Below are 22,185 nucleotides of genomic sequence, written 5' to 3'. Positions count from 1 at the left end.
CTCCTGCTGCTGCCGCGCCGCCGGAGCACAATTTCTGTTCTCATCCTGAAGCAAAGTTCTTAACCTGAAGCACTATTTATGGGTTAGCGGTCTCTGAAACCCGAAGCGTATGTAACCTGAAGCGTCTGTAACCCAAGGTACCACTGTACACAATACTTCTGGTGCCCAGGGTGAGAACTTCAATAAATAACAATTACAGCATCCACTGCGGCTGCAGAGACCGCATTGTAACTGCTGCCTCTCATGTTGTTATTGCTGCATTAGCAGCATCAAAGTAACATCTCCAGGGTGCAAACCTGGGCAGGGTGTATGGAGGTCCTGGGCTGCCCAGATGACAAGGTAGACCCCCAGCCTCACTGGTTGTGGTCCAAAGGAAAGCAGAGCAATAGCTTTGTCAACAGCTTGGCTGTAGGAGTCACCAGAAGAAGATGTACATTATTATGGACTCCACTTTGGATTTGTGTAGGGTTTACGCCGTAGCCTTTTCTTGTCTTGAAGATATGCCGCAAGACAGTGGGTATGGATTTTCCCTTGGGGTTTAGTCGCAAAGCCATTCTCACTGATGTGTTTTCCTTCTCCTAGGTCTGCCAGAGCCTGTCTTCGCATGCAGGGCAAGTCCCTAACTCACTTAAGGTTTGAGACCCATTGGCTACCCTCACCTGGTTTAGCCAGCCAGTCAAAGACATTTCCCAGGATGTGACCACTGTTACACACTGTCAGCATCTAGGAGCCACAAGTGATTGCTGAGTACAAGGTGGGGACCAAAGGTGGACAAACTACCCCAGGAGCATGATGTGTTCCCCACCAGAGGTACTACCCTGCCCCTAACACTCCATACACACTCCCCCAAAAAGCCTATGACACTCGATATTCCCAAGTGGTCTCCCATCCAAGTTCTAACCAGGCCTGACCCTGCTTAGCTTCCAGAGTGTTCAGGGTAGTATGCCCATAGACTACCTAGAATATACCACTTGCCTATTGTGACCTTGTATCCTGCTGTTGTTTCCATACTTAAGCATAAGAAGACAATGCTTGAGATGAGTCAGGAACTAAAAGCTTATTTCAAGTCTCTTATTCTTTGAGGTGCCTCAACAAGCACCTTGGACGTTTGGGTTGAATTATTTTCCATGTCTTGCAAAGTGGACCTACCTATCATTTGGATCATCATTAGTATAGTAGTAGGGGAAATTTATTGGTCGCTTGCCACATAAATAGTCTCCAAGTGACATGCAATGTTCTAAGAGCATAATACTTAAACATAAAATCAGAAAAAGAACAATACATTACAATAAAAGTCCTACAGTAACCTATAAAATAGACTAAATAAAACAGCAGCAAACAATTCAGCAACAAAAGCATGACATAAACATGACAGCAAAATCATTTACATCCATTTTCTTCAAGCACCTGGAAGCAGAAAATACTGAAATATCGAAATTTCCTTATTGCAAATCATGACATATTCGCCTAACAGCTTATTGACTGTCCAGCTTAAATCTTGCTGCAAGTAAATAAGTGCACACAGTTTCCATTGAACTCAGTGGAACCTACTGTATACACAGAAGGGCAGAAAGGTGTGTGCATGATTGCAGCAGTATATATTCTTCCATCTTTGGCACTCGCTGATACATTCATATGGGAATTCTAGATTGTCAAGGCTTTTCCTTTCTAACACTACTACCGTGAGGAATATTGCACCACAGGAATGTTCCTTCCAAAATTTTCATAGGAACATAGAATTGTAAAGTTGGAAGGGACCCTGAGGATCATCTAGTCCAATTCCCTGCCATGCAAAAATTTGCAGCTGTCCTATACAGGGATCAAACCTGCAACCTTGTCATTATCAGCACCACACTCTCATCTATTATTTTGAAGATGACTTTGATGCATATATCCAGTGATTGAGGAGACCAATCTGTAAGTCAAGTACACACACACACACACACACAGAGAGAGAGAGAGAGAGAGAGAGAGAGAGAGAGAGAGAGAGAAGACTTTGATTATCCAGGATTTGCCATAGTTTTCTAAAACAGGTGCTCATCTCCTCCAGTATTTAAAGGGGTTCTGAAAAGTTCATTTCAAATCAAGGGATGGGATTCCATTTCATAATTATTATCTAAAGGTTTACAGTGCCATCTTGTGGGAGAAATCCGATGTTAAAATTGTAGGTAACGTCATCTATGAAGGCTTTATGAGCAATGGCATGAAGGGAACAAAGTGAAGTAACAAGTAGAACAGTTTGAAACTAAATATCACAAACCTTGTATAATGCCCTATAAAATTATAATCCTTTGAAAGTATATTCTATGCAACATTTGGGCAAGCATTGGGACTTATTACTTATTACACTGACGTCACACCTTTCCTCTGAGGAGCTTAGGGTGGTATACATATGTTCGCTCCCCAATTTACTCTCAGAACAACCTGTGAGGTAGATTAGGCTGACTGGCCCAAGATCACCTAGCAAACTTCTCAGCTGAGTGGGAACTTGACCAAGTTCCTTTTTAAATAAAATACCTGATTTTCCTCTCTTTCTTCACCTCAACAATCACCCACATAACAGGCTTTGTTTCTGGCCTGAAATCTTATCTTGGCTCCAATCCTTCTCATTGAGTTAGTGGATTTTCAGCTGCATTGAGAACTACTTCTTGAAGACAGGCTTTCATCTTTTAAGATTCATCCCGCAACACCTCCATTTTTACAGCTCTGGACACCAGTATCTTCTGGAGGACCTACCTAGACCCTTAGATTTTCTTTTGAAGCCGTTTTCCAGGTCTCCAATCTGAGGAAGATTTGGAGAGCGGTGGCAAGAAAGGGTCTTTTCAGCTGTGGCTCCCCATCTGTGGAATGCTCTCCCCAGCCAGCGTCCTGGCAAGGCCTTAGCTCTCCTGACAGATGATTTAGTCTGGAACCACAGTGTGGAAATAAAGGGTGAGATTGCCCACCAGATACCAAGCACTCCACTATTCAAATTAGGCCCCAGTGTTTTTCTTACAATCCCCTTCTCAATGTGCCTGATTTGAATTAGTCCATTTTAATCTAGCATGTAAATTCTCAAAACTTTCTTATTTTAACATGCAACCATTTTTGTACCATCTTGTTTGTTCTCAGTAACCAAAATTGCATTAGCAACATATACAAGCAGAAAAGTTATTCTCCCGTTTTGTTGCTTTTTTCCATGAGACATCAGTTGAATTGGACCACATATATCAGTATGAATAAGTTGCCAAGGCTCTGCTGAACTTTTCTCGCTTTCCTTCCCCAACAAACAACTTTCACATATTTCACTATTCAGGCCAACTTTACAAGGCTTCATTTCCATTCCTCTCACCAAACCTTTCTTTGGCCAGCTTATAAATAACTGAAGCCTCTATGTCTAAACCTTCTGTGCCACAGATGAACACAGGTTGCACTTGATTTTTTCTTGACCATATTCACTCGTTCTTCACCTGTATCTAGCACAAAGACTCCATTATTTTCAAAACCTTGTGCATACAAAACTCCATCTTTGGTAACTGCACATTTGCTGTGATTAAAATTTACATTAAAAGCATGCTTGGTCAGGGTTGGCACGCTCAGCAAACTGTCTGTTAATTCAGGCAAGTAAACTACATCTCTCACTTCATTACAAACAGTATTCCTACCTGCAACCCACCTGAGCAAACCTGCTCCTTTTCCTTGCACATATATTTTGTTGCTGTTTGCAGCTGTATCTGGTTCTGATGAGTTTTCATTTAACACTCTGAAAAAAATTAGCATCACGTGTCACGTGCATGGAAGCTGCAGAATCGATTAACCAACTAGAAGGGTTACTGTTAATAGCACCAGTTTTCCTATAACTTGATATTGCTAGATAGTGAAGATGAACTACAAAAGCATTTTTCATTTGCTTTCTGTCGCCACCCTGGAACTTTTCTTTATTAGTGCCACTTTGTATAATTCCTTGCAAAATGTCTTATTTTTCCACATGAGAAGCATCTAGTTTTGTCATTTTTGTCTGTACCTTGAAAAGCAGTTTTATTTCTAAAGCACAAACACCACCCACCAAATAATAATGATAATAATAATAATAAATTTTATTTATACCCCCCCCTCCCCAGCCAAGACCGGGCTCAGGGCGGCTAACACCAGATATAAAAACAATTGATTGAAATACAACTTAAAAAATAAGATTAAAATACAACATTAAAATGCAGCCTCCTTTCAGTAGAAACTCAAATCAAAAACTTTTTGGGGGATGAAAATGTCAAGTCTTCACCAAGGCTAACTATCCAGAATGGTCCTACGTGGTCCAGAAAAAAGCCAGGGAAGCCCCCAAAAGGAGTTCCATCGCAGAAGGAGAAAGGAAAAAGGAAAGAGGGGGAGGGGATCATGTTGATTCCAAGCCAAAGGCCAGGCAGAACAACTCTGTCTTACAGGCCCTGTGGAAAGAAATCAGATCCTGCAGGGCCCTGGTCCCATGAGACAGAGCGTTCCACCAGGCTGGAGCCAGTGTTGAAAAGGCCCTGGCTCTGGTTGAGGCTAATCTGACTTCCTTAGGGCCTGGGACCACTAGGGTGTTGCTTTATATGGACCTTAAGGTCCTCCGTGGACAGGCTAAAGCATCCATGACAGATGGCCATGACAGATGATTCATATGGGAAGAGATACTATTTGCAATATAGACAAAAGCAGCAACTCGGACAGAATTAGGCCCTCTCCCATCATGGTCACCGACAAAATGCCACATTCATAGCATTTCATTATCGTTTCCAGGACCTTGGAAGTCCTTGAAAATAATAATCTCCCCCCAATCTAGAGCAATCTACCATCATGAGAAGAGATGGTTGGATGCCTAGTCTCTCTATTTATATCAGGACCTTTAATAATAGCCCCATCATCTTTTTCTTCCACATCTGCAACCTTCCATCTGATTCTTTTGCTATTCAATACATATTAATATTATCATTCTCACCAGTAATTTCCTTAACCAGTGCCAGCACCAACACTTTTATTAAAATGTTCCACAGTCTGTCTCCCAAATTACATTTTAGCATCTCTTCCAACTCATAACCAATCATCTGACCTCTGCTTTCTTAATCCTCCCAAAGGCTTCCAGTTTCAATGTTAAATGTAACCTTTTTATCTTTCTAGTATCGGCAGGAATACATGATTGGACTCGTCGGATTTGTTATGGCTGTGGCACCAGATTCTCAGAAATGATACCTTAATCTAAGATTTTTGAGGGAACAGGCACAGGGGCTAAGAGTGTTGATCCTTTCCATTTTAAAAAAATGCGAGTGTCATGAATCATTTATTGCAGATGGAAAGGACTCTGACCTACATGATGAAAATGCATTTTCCACTTCAAGATGAAATTTTGACTCGTGCCAAGAGATCCATCACCCAGAGAAAAATATATATGATGCTGTTTGTCTGCAGTGTAAGCCTGAAGGAATTTTATTTTGCACAGCCAAGTAGTAGAACAGTTTTCATTTAGAGGCGGAAACAACGTGAGTGGAACTTCTATCAGAGCAGGAAAACAAAAGACAACAATTAGTTGGTTGTAGTTCTGGTTCAGTAGTGATTGAAAATATTCTGGTTTAGCAGGCCACAATCAGTTCTGCAAATGAGCAATCAATCAATCAAATCAGTGAAATGGGTCTGGCATTCCTGAACTGATTCAGTTCAGGTTCATATGGGAACTGATGAGCATTTGTTGCTCTTTTCCATCTTACTTTCAAATAATTATTCAATCTCTGCTCTGTTCCAGTTGAAATATGTACGGATTCATCACTGTAAGCCTTTATGAGGGTTCTAGAAACCCACTTGTAAAAACCTGTATCCTATGTAAAACAGGATTCTATTGTGTTGCCATATGATAGGGTGTGTCTTAAATTGTAATTATGTACATGATTTCATTGATCTCACTGACTAAGGGCTTATCCACACCTCCATTTGCCCCACTACTTTCCCCTGGAAAACCCAATCTTTAGTGCTGCACTGGAACAAACAGCAATCAGGTTTTCTGCAGATTGCCATTTGTTCCAATATATTGCTAAAGAGTGGGTTTTCCAGGGGAAAGCTGTGGGACAAAGGCAAAACCACCCCAGCCCATGCTTCTAGGCACAGGACAAGTGGAAGTGTGTACCACCTCTCGATATTGTTTGTGATCAGCATTATTCTGAGTTTTTTTATTATTATTAATGCTATTGTTCATGGCATCTTAGGGCTTTAAATTGATTATTCTATACAGTGGTAGCTCAGGTTAGTACTTAATACGTTCCGAAGGTCCGTTCTTAACCTGAAACTGTTCTTAACCTGAAGCCGCCGCCGAAGCACGATTTCTGTTCTCATCCTGAAGCAAAGTTCTTAACCCGAGGTACTATTTCTGGGTTAGCGGAGTCTGTAACCTGAAGCGTATGTAACCTGAGGTACCAATGTATTGTCAATGTCTATGTTGGATCCCACTTTCAGAGGATTAGGCCCTAAAAGCTAACCTTTAAATAATGTAAATAATAAAATAACAGTAACTATTTATCCTTGGGTATCAGGTGACAAAAGATCACTATCCCTTTCTTTGCCTGTTAGCAAGTGCCTCTCTTGCTGTTTATTTCTGATTACTCTGCGCAAACAGATATGGACCCAGCTCTCTTCCAACAGTCCCATAACCATCAATTTCAAGCCACAGTGGATGCAAACACCACCCACAAAGTATTGATTGGCCACTTGCCATGCTATGAGACCTGAGCTGCAAGGCTAAAGCTGTTTGCTCAAGGCACTCTTGTCTTCCGTGTAAGATCAATAGCCTCTTTGGGGTGTAATGTATTCAGCTGCCGAGATCTCTTCAATAAAGTGAGCCTCTGCATGCAAAACGTAACATAGGAAGAAGCTCTGTAGTCCACACCCATTTTTCATTTGCCCCTGTTCTGCTTATAGCCCTGCTCTGATTGCTTTTTTCATTCTCACGCCATGTTCCAGTTCCTTCCTTATTCCCTTTGACTGAAATGCCAGCTTCTTAACTGTTAGAAGCTGCTGGACTTTGAACTGGAAGCCTTTGAGGTTTGATGAGCCACTGAACTGTGTGTAGCAGCCTTTACACAGGTGGTTTAGTATCCTCATGCCCTGAACTGTTGCTGCTCCACCAATGATGGTCAGCAGATCTTTGTTGACAAGAAGGGATATAAGAGGGCTTCCTGCCCAAGTTAAGTTTTGCTTAAGCAGCAGGATCTTCCTGAGTGCCGACATATTCCAGTATCCTTTCTCCTGATGGGGCAAGACTAGCCTCCTGGCAGTAGTGTGTATCACTGCCACTTACCAGAAAAGGGTGAGGAAAACAGAGAGGTCAAGGAGTTGAAGGTTTTGACTTGATATTCAGTTCTACCTATTGCAAATATTAATATTGCGTCACTCAAAGCAACTGGGTACATAAAATACTGACTCCTTTTGGAATAAAACATTGTCCAGACCCATCAGTGTCATTCAAAACTTTACTTCCAGAACTTTCTTCAAAACAGAACAAAAACATCAAAGATGCATCCAAATAATTCCATTAAAAAAGGTAAAGGACCCCTGACAGTTAAGTCCAGTCGCAAACGACTCTGGGGTTGCGGTGCTCATCTCGCTTTGCTGGCTGAGGGAGCCGGCGTTTGTCCACAGACAGTTTTTCCAGGTCATGTGGTCAGCATGACTAAGCCGCTTCTGGTGAAACCAGAGCAGTGCACGGAAACACTGTTTACCCTCCCGCTGGAGCGGTACCTATTTATCTACTTGCACTGTGATGTGCTTTCAAACTGCTAGGTTGGCAGGAGCTGGGACTGAGCAGTGGGAGCTCACCCCGTCACAGGGATTCGAACCTCCGACCTTCCAATCGGCAAGCCCAAGGCTCAGTGGTTTACACCACAGCACCACCATGTGCATGACAGAGCAGAGAACAACAACGGTTAATTATCAAGCCACCCAGATACTTAAGAGAGCTCTTCTTTAGCTTCAATGGAATCTTCCAATTAAACTCTTTCCACAGTAAACACAGGCATTCCTCCACTTCATAACACTGCTGTCAGGAGTGCATGCAGGAGCCAGGCCCTATGACCAGTAGGACTTTGCAGGACCGGGGCCTTCCTAAGTTTGTTCTGAAGAGGCAAGGCACAGGTGAGGCCAATTGGTAACTCACAGCACCTGGTGGCAAGAGCCAGGAAGGGATATAAGGTCAGCATTTCCCTTCGGCTCTTTGCCACAGCAACTCGTTTCCTGCCTTGTTGCATTTGGCTCCTTGACTCCTTGCTTCTTGATCCTCGGACCCATGACTTTGTGACTCCTTCCTTCTTGACCCTCAGACTCTTGGTTTCTTGACTCCCGGCTCTCTGACCCTCGGACTCTTGGCTTCCTGGCTCCTGGCTTCTGGGCTCTTGTTCCTGCCCCCCCCCCCCCGCCATCTTGCCCCCGGTCCCGATGTCCCCAGCCGGGACTTCGATCGCCCATGAACCGGACCGTGACAACTGCCAGCTGGCTTCTTCCACTGCTCATGGCTCAGTTTAGATTGCTGACCATAGTGCAGCCCAGCCCTGATATTACCCTTTAATTGGTTTTCTGTCTCAGTAGGAGTTCTCAAATCACCAGCGTCTTCACTTTGTCCAACCTGAACTTGAGTTTAGGCAGAGCCGTAGATACCAGTTGTTATTTTTTGCCCTGGGTGAAGCCTGTATGTGTATGTACAGTATGCAAATGCGCAAAGTTTTATTTTCCCCTAACTGGGTCTTTGACCCGGGTGAAATAAAAGCTACTTTCACCCTGGTTCAGGTATCACATTCTTTCATCCCACCTCAGGTCTAGTCTCTCACATCTGCCAGCCCAGGTTTGATTCCATTACAGTGGTGCCTCGCAAGACGAAATTAATCCGTTCCTTCAGTCTCTTCGTCTAGTGGTTTTTCCGTCTTGCGAAGCAACCCTATTAGCGGCTTAGCGGATTAGCGCTATTAGCGGTTTAGTGGCTATTAAAGGCTTAGCGGCTATTAAAGGCTTAGTGGATTAGCGGCTAAAAGGCTATTAGCAGCTTAGCGGCTTAGAAAAAGGGGGGGAAGTGGGGGGAAATCGGAACACTCGCAAGACGTTTTCGTCTTGCAAAGCAAGCCCATAGGGAAAATCGTCTTGTGAAGCAGCTCAAAAACGGAAAACCCTTTCATCTAGCGGGTTTTCTGTCTTGCGAGGCATTCGTCTTGCGGGGCACCACTGTACAATGAAATCTCTGCCATAAAATTTACATCTGTGTGTGTGTGTGTGTGTGTGTAGATAGATAGATGATAGATAGATAGGGCCATTCTTATTAAATATATACTCTATCTAAGGGTAGGGTTTTGAACAGCACATTTAATTATTCTTCCTGAATAGCCATCTAGACTTGTTATACTTGGTAGCTGCAAATATTGGATGAGCCTCATGGCCTCCAAAGGGGTCCCAGAGTTTAATGAATAGGAGCTAAAATATCTACAGATCCATCTGGTCAAGGTTAAGATCAATTTATTGAATAGGAGATAGTCATGCCTCTTCTGTGACCCCCCCCACTTGCTAAAGCTGATTACAATGACCTTTAATCGTCTTTAATTTTACACTGCATTGTGACATCCGCTAGCCTCTGCCTCTTGGACATTGAAAGCCTATCACATGGTGGGGCTAGTAGTCAAAAATTAGCTGCACATATGCCTCCATCCAGCTCGGAGCAGAATTTTAATGACTTGTTCCATGAGTCACACATTTGCGAATGGGTGAAAATGACAATATTAACTTGTTGAACAGCAAACTCAGATTTCAGACCATATTTGTACAGCGAACACCAAGCACAGAGTGTGATCAAGGGATATGAAAGCTGAAAGTTCAAAATGAGCAGAACTCTGACATTTGGACTTAATCAGTGTGCATTTCTGAATAAACATATTTAGGATCAGGGTGCTAGTTTATTGACGTGCTGCTTATGTCCACTTACTCTCACATTCATTTCCTCCTTTAATTACAAGGTAATTGTGGTAAGCAGCAGGGGAGGCTATGCATATTGATAAACTCACTTCTGGCCTACAACTTGAACAAAATTCTTCACTTTTGGATGATGGTTGTTGGAGTTGCAACCTTTGGGTCAAACTCAAATGTCTAAGCGTATATAGAAGAATCGCACTTAGCAGGACTAACATATTGCTGAAAGGAAGAAAAAAATGAGGCACTAAGGAGCAATTCCCCAGTTTGATTCTGAAGAAGCATGAAATGAGATATAATACTGTAAATCGCATCTATCTGTATTATTTGGAGAAGTTCATTGTGTCTTATGTAACTATAGTCTGGAGAATTCATGTTTTATAACACTGTATTACACATACATATAATTCCACATGTTTACATATAATTCCACATGTTTACATGTATAGTTGTTTGTGTTTAAATAATTAATTATTTGGTATCATTTCATTGTCGCTTGGGTTCCTGTGACTTTGTGTTTTTCTTACTCAAATCCCTGCTTAGTCGTGAAGCTTACTGGGTCACCTTAGACATGTCATAGTCTAATTACCTCACAGGGTTAGTGTGAGGATAAAATGTGAGACATTCGCACTTCCTTGAGCAGCTTGGAGGAAAGGTAGGAACCAAATGTAATGATAAAATAAACAGCAAGCACAGTGAAATTAAAACATGACCAAGCAAAAAGCACACTGAAATTAAGGAGGAGCAAGAAATTGAGTTGGAGAAATGCCTTCTTAAAATCTGGCTATTGTTTCTGTAATTGTCAGAAGGTGGAGGGATTGCATAGAATAGCTAAGGCAAAATAAGTACGGGGGGGGGGGAGGGAGAGATACTTCCCTACAAAAGCCTTCTCTCCTCCTTACTTGGTTCAATAATTCTTGACAATTAAGTTTCTTCGTCAGCATGTTCAGTCTGTAATTTAAAGAAATGAGTATTGGTAATAAGTCTGTCTTTAATGGCTCGTTCCATTAACAAGTCTGTGGCTATTTCTGCTGATAGGAATCGTCTGTTCTTAAAGCTTACTGATATCTGATGATGTACAGTGATTGCTTATTTCTGCATACCAGACAATTATGGCTCTGCCTGATCCCCAAATGAGCCACTCAATTATATATGCGTGCATATAAATGCCAACATTTCCAAGAGTAATCAAGTTATTTATCCGACCATGATGCTGCCATTGTAGGTTGAAAGAAAGTGAAAATATGTGGAAACATAGGACCATAGCAAACTTCCAGCCAGTATTTTACCTGTGATCAACATGCAAAATGCAAATTCGTCAGACTCTTCTTGCTGCTCAGAGATTGCTTTACTGAAGAAGGTTCAAGACTTAAGGGTATCTACAAATGAAAAAGTTCTAAATGGTTAGTAATTGTTGTTAGTAATTAAATCTGTGTACCACCATCATCTCAGGGCGGTTCACAATATTACTTTTAGTTTGTCTGTCCCCAGATCTGAGGTAAAATGGAATACAGCTCGCCAAATGACTTTCCCTCTGTATTTTTGTTTTTACATCACAAAGCGCCCTTGCAGAAACACAGGCGACCTCTTCTTGACAAATGTAGTACAAAACCATGACGCCCCTTCGTCTCTCATATAGATACATTTACTTTCTCTAAGCCCTCTTACACGTTTAAAGCCATAATAGAAGAAATAAATCAGTAGCCACCTCAACAGAGACAAAAAGTGCTCAGCAAGGACAAAAGGAAAGCAACACGTTCAGTCAAAAATACAAGTACAAGGAAAGTTAAATTGCTAAATGATGCCTTCTATAGGTCAAATATCTCACATAGTTCACCAGGGTTTCACTCACTCCCCCCACACACACACACCTTATGCTTTATTCTGAGAAGACATTCAGAGGCCAAGAAGTATGCGTACAAAGATTCGCAAAATGTTTAGGGGTATGTGTCCCCCTGCATCCCCCCAGAAAAAAGCACTGAGTAAAACCTACACAAATCTGGCGTGGAGCCCCTAAGACAGTTAAATGGTGCCATGCATGCCTCCTTCTGGCAACTCCTGCAGCCAAGCTGGTGGCAAATGGATTGCTCTGCTTTCCTTTGGACCACATCAGCAAGGCCAAGAGCGGGGTCTTGTTGTCTGGGCAGCCCAAGACCACCATGCACAACGCCCAGGCTTGTCTCCTGGGGAGGTCATTCGGTGCTGCTAATGCAGCGAATTGACTTCACCCCTGGAAGTGCACTCCATTGTCTCTAAAGACAAGCAAGTGGCCAACAACAACATATATACATACATCAAGGAACCCTCCACCAATGCTCCTGTGAAACCCTGCCACCAAACTTCCTTCTATAGCACCAGTTGTTTGAATCATAGAATCATAGAATCATAGAGTTGGAAGAGACCACAAGGGCCATCGAGTCCAACCCCCTGCCAAGCAGGAAACACCATCAGAGCACTCCTGACATATGGTTGTCAAGCCTCTGCTTAAAGACCTCCAAAGAAGGAGACGCCACCACACTCCCCCCTGCCAAGCAGGAAACACCATCAGAGCACTCCTGACATATGGTTGTCAAGCCTCTGCTTAAAGACCTCCAAAGAAGGAGACTCCACCACACTCCCCCCTGCCAAGCAGGAAACACCATCAGAGCACTCCTGACATATGGTTGTCAAGCCTCTGCTTAAAGACCTCCAAAGAAGGAGACTCCACCACACTCCGTGGCAGCAAATTCCACTGTCGAACAGCTCTTACTGTCAGGAAGTTCTTCCTAATGTTTAGGTGGAATCTTCTTTGGTGTTAGTAAGTTTGGGTAACTTACTAACACCTTGCTTGGTTGATTGTCCTCACTGCTAAATAAAACTGATAGAAGTGGAAGCAGATCCATGTGTCACGCTGCTTTGGGGCATTTTGAAGCCAACTTGTCATCTATGTGACTGACAACAAATTAGGAGAAAGCTGACTCTGTTAGTCATCTGTGCACATCACATTAAGGGAGGGAGGGCAACTTGGTCCATTTATTCCAGTTTCAACCCTGGTTTGTAAGAAAGCCTGGAGGCTTCCTCACTACAATCAAGTTGTCATCTGGTGGCAGTCAAGGAATTAAAAACAACACCAACATGTGCATCTAAATGGCAGCATATGGTAGTGACCTAAAAACAAATACCCCAAGTAGGATGGAAAGGTAAAAGATAAAAAGACTTGCCATAAAAATAAAAGTGGCTATTTAAATGCAGTTTCAAAATGATGGGGCATAATATTTCAATAATGCAATAAGGGCTTGGAAAGCAAAAACCAGGTTTGAGGGGGCCATGGGCAATGTGTTCTCTGGTGGGTCCCCGCCCCTGAAAATCTTACTTGGCTGTGGTGACAGCAATGCAAGCAGTTTGGGAACACTGGATTGTCAGAAGCAGATTGATGTGACCTTGATGAAGGACTTTGAGACTGAGTCACATTCTGCCTTGGGACTAGCACGTCGGACTGTACTTTTCCTTCTGTCCTAACCTGCAAATAACATAGCATTTTCACAAAGGAACCACCAGGGTGGTGCAGTGCATTCTCCTCCAGGGCAGGCCTGTATGCTATAACCGAGGGATGAGGAACCTTAATCCCAGAGGCTGAAAGTAACCCTTCAGCCCTATCAGACTCCTGCAATTCTCCCCAAGCCACGCCCCTCGCTGGTCCAGCTCCACACTCTAAGTGTTTTTGCCTGGCTGGAATTTGTCCTAAACTCTGATAATACCTCTTACCTGTTTGGATCATCGAGAAGGATTTGTGAGTAGGAACTAGGTCTCTGCCCTGGATTTGTGGTACCCTCTAGTAATGTTCCCCGAAAATCTGATCAGTTAAAAGGGCCACACTTTCCCCATCCCTGACCTATATCCTAGCCAAAATTTAACCTGCACTCACCTAAACAAAAGACATTCAACCTTGTACTCATGTCTAGTGAATATAATTAACACATACTTTGCAAGCATTTTGAAACAGCATCTGATTGCTTGATTTTGTTAGTTGTTTTTAACGTGGAGCTCTACTCCATGCATGTCTGCTTAGTAGAAAGTTCAACTGATCTCAGTGGAAATTGTTCCCTGGTAAGTGAATAGGATTTCAGCCTAAGGGTGGAATTTACCTGGGATTAAATTGTACTGAACGCAGTGGGGAGTTACTTCCAAGTGGGAATGCCCAGGATCACACTCTTAAGTGCCTGGTACTTTTAATTGCAAATATTTAGAATGGAAAGCCAGGGTGGTGTAGTGGTTAGAGTGTTGGACTATGATTTGGGAGACCAGGGTTTGAATCCCGTCTCAGCCACGAAGTGACCTTGGATCAGTCACTGTCCCTCAACCTAACCTGCTTCACAGGACTGTTGTGATGATAAATCGGGGGAGGAAAAACCATTTACAGCATCTTGGACTCCTTGTGGGTGGGGAACAGAGGTGGCAGATAAAACATAATAAACAAACAAGAGGGGATTGTAGGGAAAGACCTGCCAAAAAAGCTGAAAAACATCTTCATGTATGCGACCAGGGCCGCGAGAGTTCTGGTAGCACAAGGATGGAAGACTGAAGAAACCCCAACTAAAGAATCATGGCAAGAAAAACTGACGGACTATGCAGAATTGGCAAAACTGACATATAAGCTACAGAACAAGGATAACTGTGACTTTAAGGATGAATGGGAACCCTTTACAAAGTATCTGAAGATGCAACAAAGTGAACTGGACTCCTTGGCAGGTTTTGAATAAACATTCATAACAAGAGTTCAAATCAAATGCCTCTTTAGTGGAAGAGCTTACGCTTAGTGGCAGGGCAACTGTTTTGCATGCAAAAGCCCATGTTCAATCCTAGAATCTGCAGACAGGGCTGGGAACATCTCTTGCCTGAAACCAGAGACAGCAGCTCCCAGTCAGTGTAGACAAGACTGACTTTGATAGACCAGTGATCCGGCATGGTACATAAGGCAGCTGTCTATGTGAAAATGAGGGTGTTTGTGCGCAGTTCTTCCTCATTGACAGAGAGGACAACATGGGTAGCCGGGGGGGGGGGTGCACCAAAGCAAGTAAATAAATAAAAATACATAATTGTAGAAAGGTTTTGATGGGTTTTTCTGAACACTTGGTGTCAAAAGAAAGTACAGTGGTACCTTGAGTTAAGTACTTAATTCGTTCCGGAGGTCCGTTCTTAACCTGAAACTGTTCTTAACCTGAAGCACCACTTTAGCTAATGGGGCCTCCTGCTGCCGCAACGCCGCCGGAGTACAATTTCTGTTCTCATCCTGAGGCAAAGTTCTTAACCTGAGGTACTACTTCCAGGTTAGCGGAGACTGTAACCTGAAGCATATGTAACCTGAAGCGTATGTAACCCGAGGTACCACTGTAATTTAAAGCAACTGTTGTTGAGACATTTCATTCTGAATCTGCTAGACAGAGGACGTTGACAGGTGGGTGTCCTGCTCCCCTAACACAAATCCTGGCTATGCCCATGGAGGACAATATCTAGCATCATAAGGATGTCGAGGGGTCCCTTTGGTTCCCCCCCCCCCATATTTTTTTAACTCCATATTTAACTCCTCAAAGTTAATGGCTATTGCCATTCAAACAGTGTGCATGCACAGCATCAAGAGATCAATTATGTGAGGAATGGGGAAAATTAACTTAAAGACGACTGTAAACAGTTAAAATTGTTAGTAGGATTTGAATAGCACTTGTCGTTTAAGGTTGATTCTGGACATAATGGAAGAAGTAAAGGGTTTGGATTATGGTAAAAGATGCGGGAGGAACTGATTGATAAGACCTACATAGGGGAGGATGGAGAATCCATTGAATCTTGTTTTTATGATTTATGTTTGATATATCTGTAAAATTTGAAGTTGAAAAATCAAATAAATAAATTTAATTAAGTTGTTAATTATGCAGGGCGGGGCTTACCTGCCCCTCCTTCCATATTTTATTCAATTTTTTAAATTAATTTTCACAAAATTATAAACAAACAAAACACACAAACATAAATCATAACCTTATTAAAATTACACTTATTAACATCGTTAAGTGACTTCCTCGCTTCCCCTTGGTTGAATTTCCATGCATATCCTTATAAAGGCTTTCCAAGTCCATATTTTAATCAAGTGTGCATTTTGCAACCAGCAGATCACCTCCGAGGCGCCTCTTTCCCTTGCCCGCGTTTCTTTTACGCGCAGCCCAGAGTTCCTTTAAGGACTGCCGCTCTGCTTGCTCTCCCCTGGAGCCAACGCTCCGCACGATCGGGTAAATCTTCGCTGCCAGCTTTGCAAATCCGACGAAAGGAAGAGGGAGAGCGAGGAATGACTAAGCGACCTCCCGGCACCTCCGCTCCGCTCGCTCGTACCGTATAAAGGGCCTCTCCACCAGCAAGGGGGTCGCAATGGACCGCCGCCGCCCGCGTCCAAGTCGGCAGCAGCAGCAGCAGCAGCAGCATGCGGCCCGCGCAGGACGCCGCCAAGGAAGGTAAGAGGCGGGCACTGGGCGGGCGGGCCGAGCTGCGATTGGTGCGTCTCCGGCGGCGGCGCTACGCGATTGGCCCGTCCACTCTCTCTGCTCTGCTCCCTCCAGGTGTCGCTTGGCCGGTGCTGCTCTTGCTGTGGGCGCTCGAGAAGCCGCTGGGAGGAGGCTGCTCCGCTGCCGAGTGTGCCGGCCAAGACGCCGACTGCCGCTTCTTAGCTGTGGCTGATCTCTTCGACCGGGTCATCCTGCACTCCAACAGGATCTACAGGCTCTCCACAGCCCTCCACTTAGATCTGGTGGTGAGTTTCTGGGCTTGTTTCTGGGTTGATTTTAAAATATGTGGCGGAAGGAGGGGGGAAATGATGGCGTTGCTCTTGTTTTTATATATATTTTTATTATGTATGATGTGTTTTTATATTGTAATTTTATGCTGTGAAACACCCCGAGACTTGCGGCTATAGGGTTGCCATATTTCAAGAAGTAAAAAAAAATCCAGACACCCCCAAAGTTGTTGAGGTGCATTTTTTCAGGAAATCTCCAAAATTCCGCCTTCCAGGAATTCCACCCCGGCCGTCACTTCCGCCTTTGAAATCCCGTTAACGTCCAGAAAATCCCAGACTTATGGCAGCACTAGGTATAAAAAATTAATAAATAATAATAGTTGAACACAGAAGACTAACTGCCCAATTGTGTGCATATTTACGGTATTCAAATATTCTTTCCCACCCCATATGTGTGTGTATGTGTGTGTTGTTGTTGTTGTGTGTATGTGTGTGTATACACATACACAAATAGACACCTACTCATACTTCCTTTCAGAAGTTTAAAAGCCATTGTGATGTAGTGGTTGGGAGAGAACCAGCTTCAAATTGCCACTCTTACTTAAAGCTCATTGCTGCGGTTTAGGGGGACGTCACTTTTTCCCAGCCTAACCCACCTTGCAAGGCTGTTGTGAGAGTTAAAGTGAGGGCAGGGGAGAAGAACTACGTAGACTGCCTTAAGCTCCTTGGAGGACAGGTGGGATTAAAATGTAAAGATGGATGGATGGATAATGCTAGGATAGCAGTCTTTATTTCATAACCCCATCTTCCTGAGCATGAAGCCTACAGGTGCATCGCTTGCAAACCTGTGAGTTCAATAGCTATTTCCTCATATGTATTTTGGGAGCCGTAGCTGTTAGGTGCAATACGGTACCTTTGGATGCACATGGTACCAGACAACATCTGGTTTTGTTGCGCCATCAGGGAAGTATTAGGTGCTGTCCTATCCATGCAGCCTCCTCAAGCTGTCGACTGTGGAAAAGATCTATGCTCTGGCAAATTAACTCCTGAGACCTTCTTCTTTCATTTGCAGGGAAAATATTTTCTACCTGGTGGTAACGAGCTGACCAAATCTGTTGGCAAATGCCACACCTCCTGGTTGTTGACTCCCAATGCCAAAGAATATGTTCAGAAAATGCCAGTAAGTACAACATGGCATGATCTACATTGCTGATGTAGCCAGTTACGCAGTTTGGGGGCAAGGGACTTGGCCACTAGACAACCAGTGGATCCTTCCAGCACAGTCTCTCTGGCAAACATCACTTCCATACAACTTTTTAATGCTTATTCAACTTGATTTGTTTGCCCAATTTTGGGGGGGAGGTTCTAAGATGCCCACGTTGTATTGGGGACCCATTTGGATTTGCTTACAGAAAGCTTTTGTGGAGGTGACGCTATGTCTAACATTCGGTGGGGACGTTCTACAACATTGTGTCAATCAAATGCCCCACTCTTTCCAGTGCACTTTCATTATCGCAAAATGTGGTTGTTGGTTGGTTTTTTTAAGTAAGTGAATTCATTGCACCAGAATGCCAAAACCGCTCATGTTCTGGAGGAAGAGTTGGCTGCCTGCATCCACATTAAATTTATGCTCCCTCTTCCTTCTCCTCTGCCATTAACATGGTCAAGTTGTATTCCAACATGCACCTCTCTGATCTACACCAACCTTTGGGAATCCCCAGTGGCTCTCCTCTACCTTTGCTGCTCTGCTGATGCCTGGCCCACCACCTCGCTCCTCTTTGCACTCTCCCCATGTCTTTGCTTCTTTCCGCAGAGCCATATGCTCTAATCTCTTGTTTTTCCTCTCCCTACTTCCCCTTCTCTACCTCCTTCTCTACCTCCCTTTTCTCTCCTCCTGCAGCTCTCTGTAAGTTTTCATAATTTCTCTGTCTAGCTTGAAGAGTTCAGGGCTGTGCTAGTCCCCTTCTAACCTCCCTTCCTCTTCATCTCATCCCTTCCTCTTTCCTGTTTACCATCTCCCTTGCCCTCTTCCTCCTTTCAGTCACAAAAACGGTCTTTTTCTCTCCCACTAGAGTCAGTCAGCATGGTGCCCTCTAGATATTGCCGGACTGCAACTCCCATCATCTCTGACCACTGGTAACGCTGGCTATGGCTGATGGGAATTGCAGTCCAACACCTGGAAGCCACCATGTTGGCCATGCTTGCACCAGAGGAAGAAGGAAGCAGTTTTCACTGACCACCATCCCTGTGCCCTCACCCCCCAAAAAAGCCGCCATGGAAGATCAGGCGTTTGGAACAGCGTGGGAGGTGGCGTTGGGAGGTGCAAGGTGAAGGAGGAATTGGGGCTTGGAGGGGGACTCACCTCCTCTGCTTCCTTCAGCAGAGCATCCCATGAGCAGACTTTTCACTCCTGGGGAGTCTTGTCCCAACTCACAATGCTGAATATTCTGGAAGGGAACAGGGATGGAAAGGACAGCCAAGGCAAATTGATATTTGTCTTCTGTTATCTGTCTCTCTTGTACACTCAGAGAGAAGAGCTAACGCAATTGATCCTAAGGCTTTTGCAAGCCTGGAAAGAGCCTCTGTCCCACTTTGACCAGAGCAGAGTCCATCGTCCTAAATTGTCGGATGGGAACCTGCACAAAGCCAAGGAAATCAGCAACATGGTGCAGGAGCTGGAGACGGGAGTGGAAAAAATCACGGAGAAGGCTAGTTTGGTTAAATTCAGGCAGAACCGAACTTTGCTTGTGACTTGTATGTTGTGCCCTGTGGGAAACAGGCCTTAGGGATCTTTTTCAGCCCTTTTCCATCCCTCATTCCCTTCTAAGAAGTCTTTTAAGAGCCACATGCCCTTACCAGAGTTCAAGGACAAATTCCAGGCAGGCAAACAGCAGTCAAGGAGAGTGCGAAGTAGCCTGGAGAGGGGTGTGGCCTGGGAAGAGGAGGTGTGGTTAAGGAGGGGGTGGAGCCTCAGGAGAATCTCAAGAGCTCAACAGAGAAGCAAAGGGTGCTTAGTGAAGAGATCCCATTGGTATAAGTTTTCTAAAGTATCCCTGTAAGACAGAATGCTCCTTGTCCATAGCTGTAAGCCTGACATCATTTACCTAGGAACAAGCCCCACTGAGTTCAATAGCACTTACAGTGGTACCTCTGGTTACGTACTTAATTCGTTCCAGAGGTCCATTCTTAACCTGAAACTGTTCTTAACCTGAAGCACCACTTTAGCTAATGGGGCCTCCCACTGCAGCCGTGCCACCGGAGCCCGATTTCTGTTCTCATCCTGAAGCAAAGTTGTTAACCCGAGGTACTATTTCTGGGTTAGGGGAGTCTGTAACCTGAAGCGTATGTAACCTGAAGCATATGTAACCTGAAGCGTATGTAACTTGAAGCGTATGTAACCCAAGGTACCACTGTACTTCTGAGGCTTTCAGCCCAAGTTAGCATTCTATAAACCTGGCTTTGTCTACCTTGAAATTTCCAGTGAACGCCCCAAGTGGCAGAAGTACAGTATAGTATTAAAAAATCAGCTATGAATGGATTTTTACATGGGATTCAATGAATATTTATTCTTCTTCTGTGGTCACTAGAAGAGGCAAAGAACTATGCTGCAATCCTGGCCTCCTAACTATTGGAAATCCTTTTCAGTTCCCCCTGCCCAATCCACCATTTCTATCATCTGTAAGGACTAGAAACTTGTGTTGTTTTAAATGAATGCTGAGATTACCATGGTATTTCTTTTAATACAAAAATAAAATTCTATGCTTGTGCAGTTCAGTCACAGCCTATGTAAATCCCTGGTACGACTTCCACATTTATAGTTTAATGCTAAAATTCTAGTCTTGAAAGTTTAGAATAATGCCATGTCAGTTATTTCTGAGCACATTGGTTAAAACTATTCATTACTGACTATTTCAAGAACTCTGATTCTTATATTTTTAACTCTAGTCCTATCATCATTTTTTTCAGGACTGTAGGTTTGGTTTTGTGTACATTCTGTCTTCATTTCATTTTTCTTTCTTTTATTCAGATGCAATCAATGGGGATTTTCAGCAATTCGCTCAGCGGCATGGGATCATCTGAAGCAGCTGGTTTATCCATTAATAATGAAGGCAATTTAATGAGTGACTATGAGTTTATCCATTGCTTCAGGAGAGACTCCAACAAAGTACAAAACTACTTAAAAGTTCTCAAATGTAGGATTGTGCCAGCAAATAGTTGCTGAATTTTTTAAATCTGCAATGGCAAGGCAGTTTCCAGGACTAGCATTGTGTATTGTCTGTGGACGGTGAGCAAAATAATTTATAAAGGTCTTTATCATGCCTGCGGTCTCATTGAATTATTAACTGAAAAGCTGGATTCAGATAGCTCTGCCCCCGATTTCTTTTCCATTGTAATCGGCTGAAAAATTAAAGAGGACAAATTATGACTATGTGGCTTGACACAGCAGACAAAATGCACTTTGGTGATAGCTCACAAATCAAATGCTGCGTGAAATTGCATTTTAAATAGTTCATTTTTTTAATGTGAGCATGTAACTAGTAAAACGATCACTAGCCGGAGAAGCACACCTGGTTCTTCGATAATGATTATTATAAGTTTGCGGGGGACAAGGGTCCCCTAAACTCCTGGGTGCTAGATCTTCCCCATATAGTAAATGTTAGAATTAATCAAGGTTTGAGTGAGCTGTGCCAAACACTGCTGGAGCCAGGCCAGCCTTGAAAGACCAGCAATAACATAACAAAATATGAGCCCATCAAGACATTCAGTGCCAGACACCAAGGGCAGAGACAAAAGGGTTTGAAAAAGGTTTAGGATTTCTGTTTGGCCTGATGTAAGCTAGCAGGAAGGTCAGTTTGCAAGCTGGATCAGAACTCCCTATGGGCTGACTGTGACAGGCTGTAACACAGAGAGAGAGTGCATGGCTGATATCTGTGTTTTGCAGCCAAATGCTGTTGCAGCTATGGGAGAAGCAGGACAGTCTCTTGGAAGTGTGATGCTGGGAATTCCATCCAGCTAGACTCAGGTTGCATATATGTGTAAATAAACTATAGATCATAAAGTCACCACATTTCTCCATGGTACCTCATTGCCCAAAATGGGGGGGGGGGATAAACCCTGGCAAGCACACCTAGTACCCCCGGAATCTCGCACCGCACGGAGATTGGGGTGGTGTGTAATAATATTCTTTCTCTCTCTCTCTTGTATTTCTTTCCCATAACATCAAATGGATTAGCTCCTTACTTTGATTTCAAGGTTTAAAAATGGGTTTGCTTCAGTACACTCCTGGCCTAGAGTGGAACACACACAGGGATGTGGTGGAGCGATGGCTGCTCATTCACTTCAGTGGAAGCGGCAGCTTGGCTGGATGTGCAGGGCCCATCATGATGGTCTACTACACAGTCTTTTTCTCTTTTTCTCTCCTTGGTTTTTCTTGGCTTCTGCCTCATTTTTTGCTTGGGCACAAATCCACTACAGATACGCCACTGATC

The 22,185-nt window shown here is 43.6% G+C and overlaps 1 protein-coding gene across 1 annotated transcript; it reads left to right on the top strand.

Annotated features, from left to right (window-relative positions):
• The first annotated feature begins 16,376 nt into the window (after positions 1–16,376).
• LOC310687894 (prolactin-like) lies at positions 16,377–21,886 on the top strand. Its single transcript, XM_083463768.1, has 5 exons — positions 16,377–16,418; positions 16,524–16,714; positions 17,769–17,876; positions 19,225–19,404; positions 20,724–21,886. Exons 1-5 carry the CDS (start codon positions 16,388–16,390, stop codon positions 20,916–20,918), a joined length of 705 nt encoding a protein of 234 aa, XP_083319894.1. The 5' UTR covers positions 16,377–16,387; the 3' UTR covers positions 20,919–21,886.
• Positions 21,887–22,185: the final 299 nt, after the last annotated feature.

Source organism: Podarcis liolepis, assembly GCF_965112155.1.
Source record: "Podarcis liolepis genome assembly, chromosome: 10".
NCBI lineage: Eukaryota > Metazoa > Chordata > Lepidosauria > Squamata > Lacertidae > Podarcis > Podarcis liolepis.
The sequence above is the reverse complement of the archived record's forward strand: the minus strand, read 5'-3'. Positions and strand labels throughout refer to the sequence as shown.

Excerpts from the sequence above, each read along its gene's own strand:
- LOC310687894 (XM_083463768.1), top strand. The coding sequence starts at position 16,388 with ATGCGGCCCGCGCAGGACGCCGCCAAGGAAG. Across the intron at positions 16,419-16,523 it reads GCAGGACGCCGCCAAGGAAG|GTGTCGCTTGGCCGGTGCTG; the intron begins GTAAGAGGCGGG and ends TGCTCCCTCCAG. Across the intron at positions 17,877-19,224 it reads AATATGTTCAGAAAATGCCA|AGAGAAGAGCTAACGCAATT; the intron begins GTAAGTACAACA and ends TTGTACACTCAG.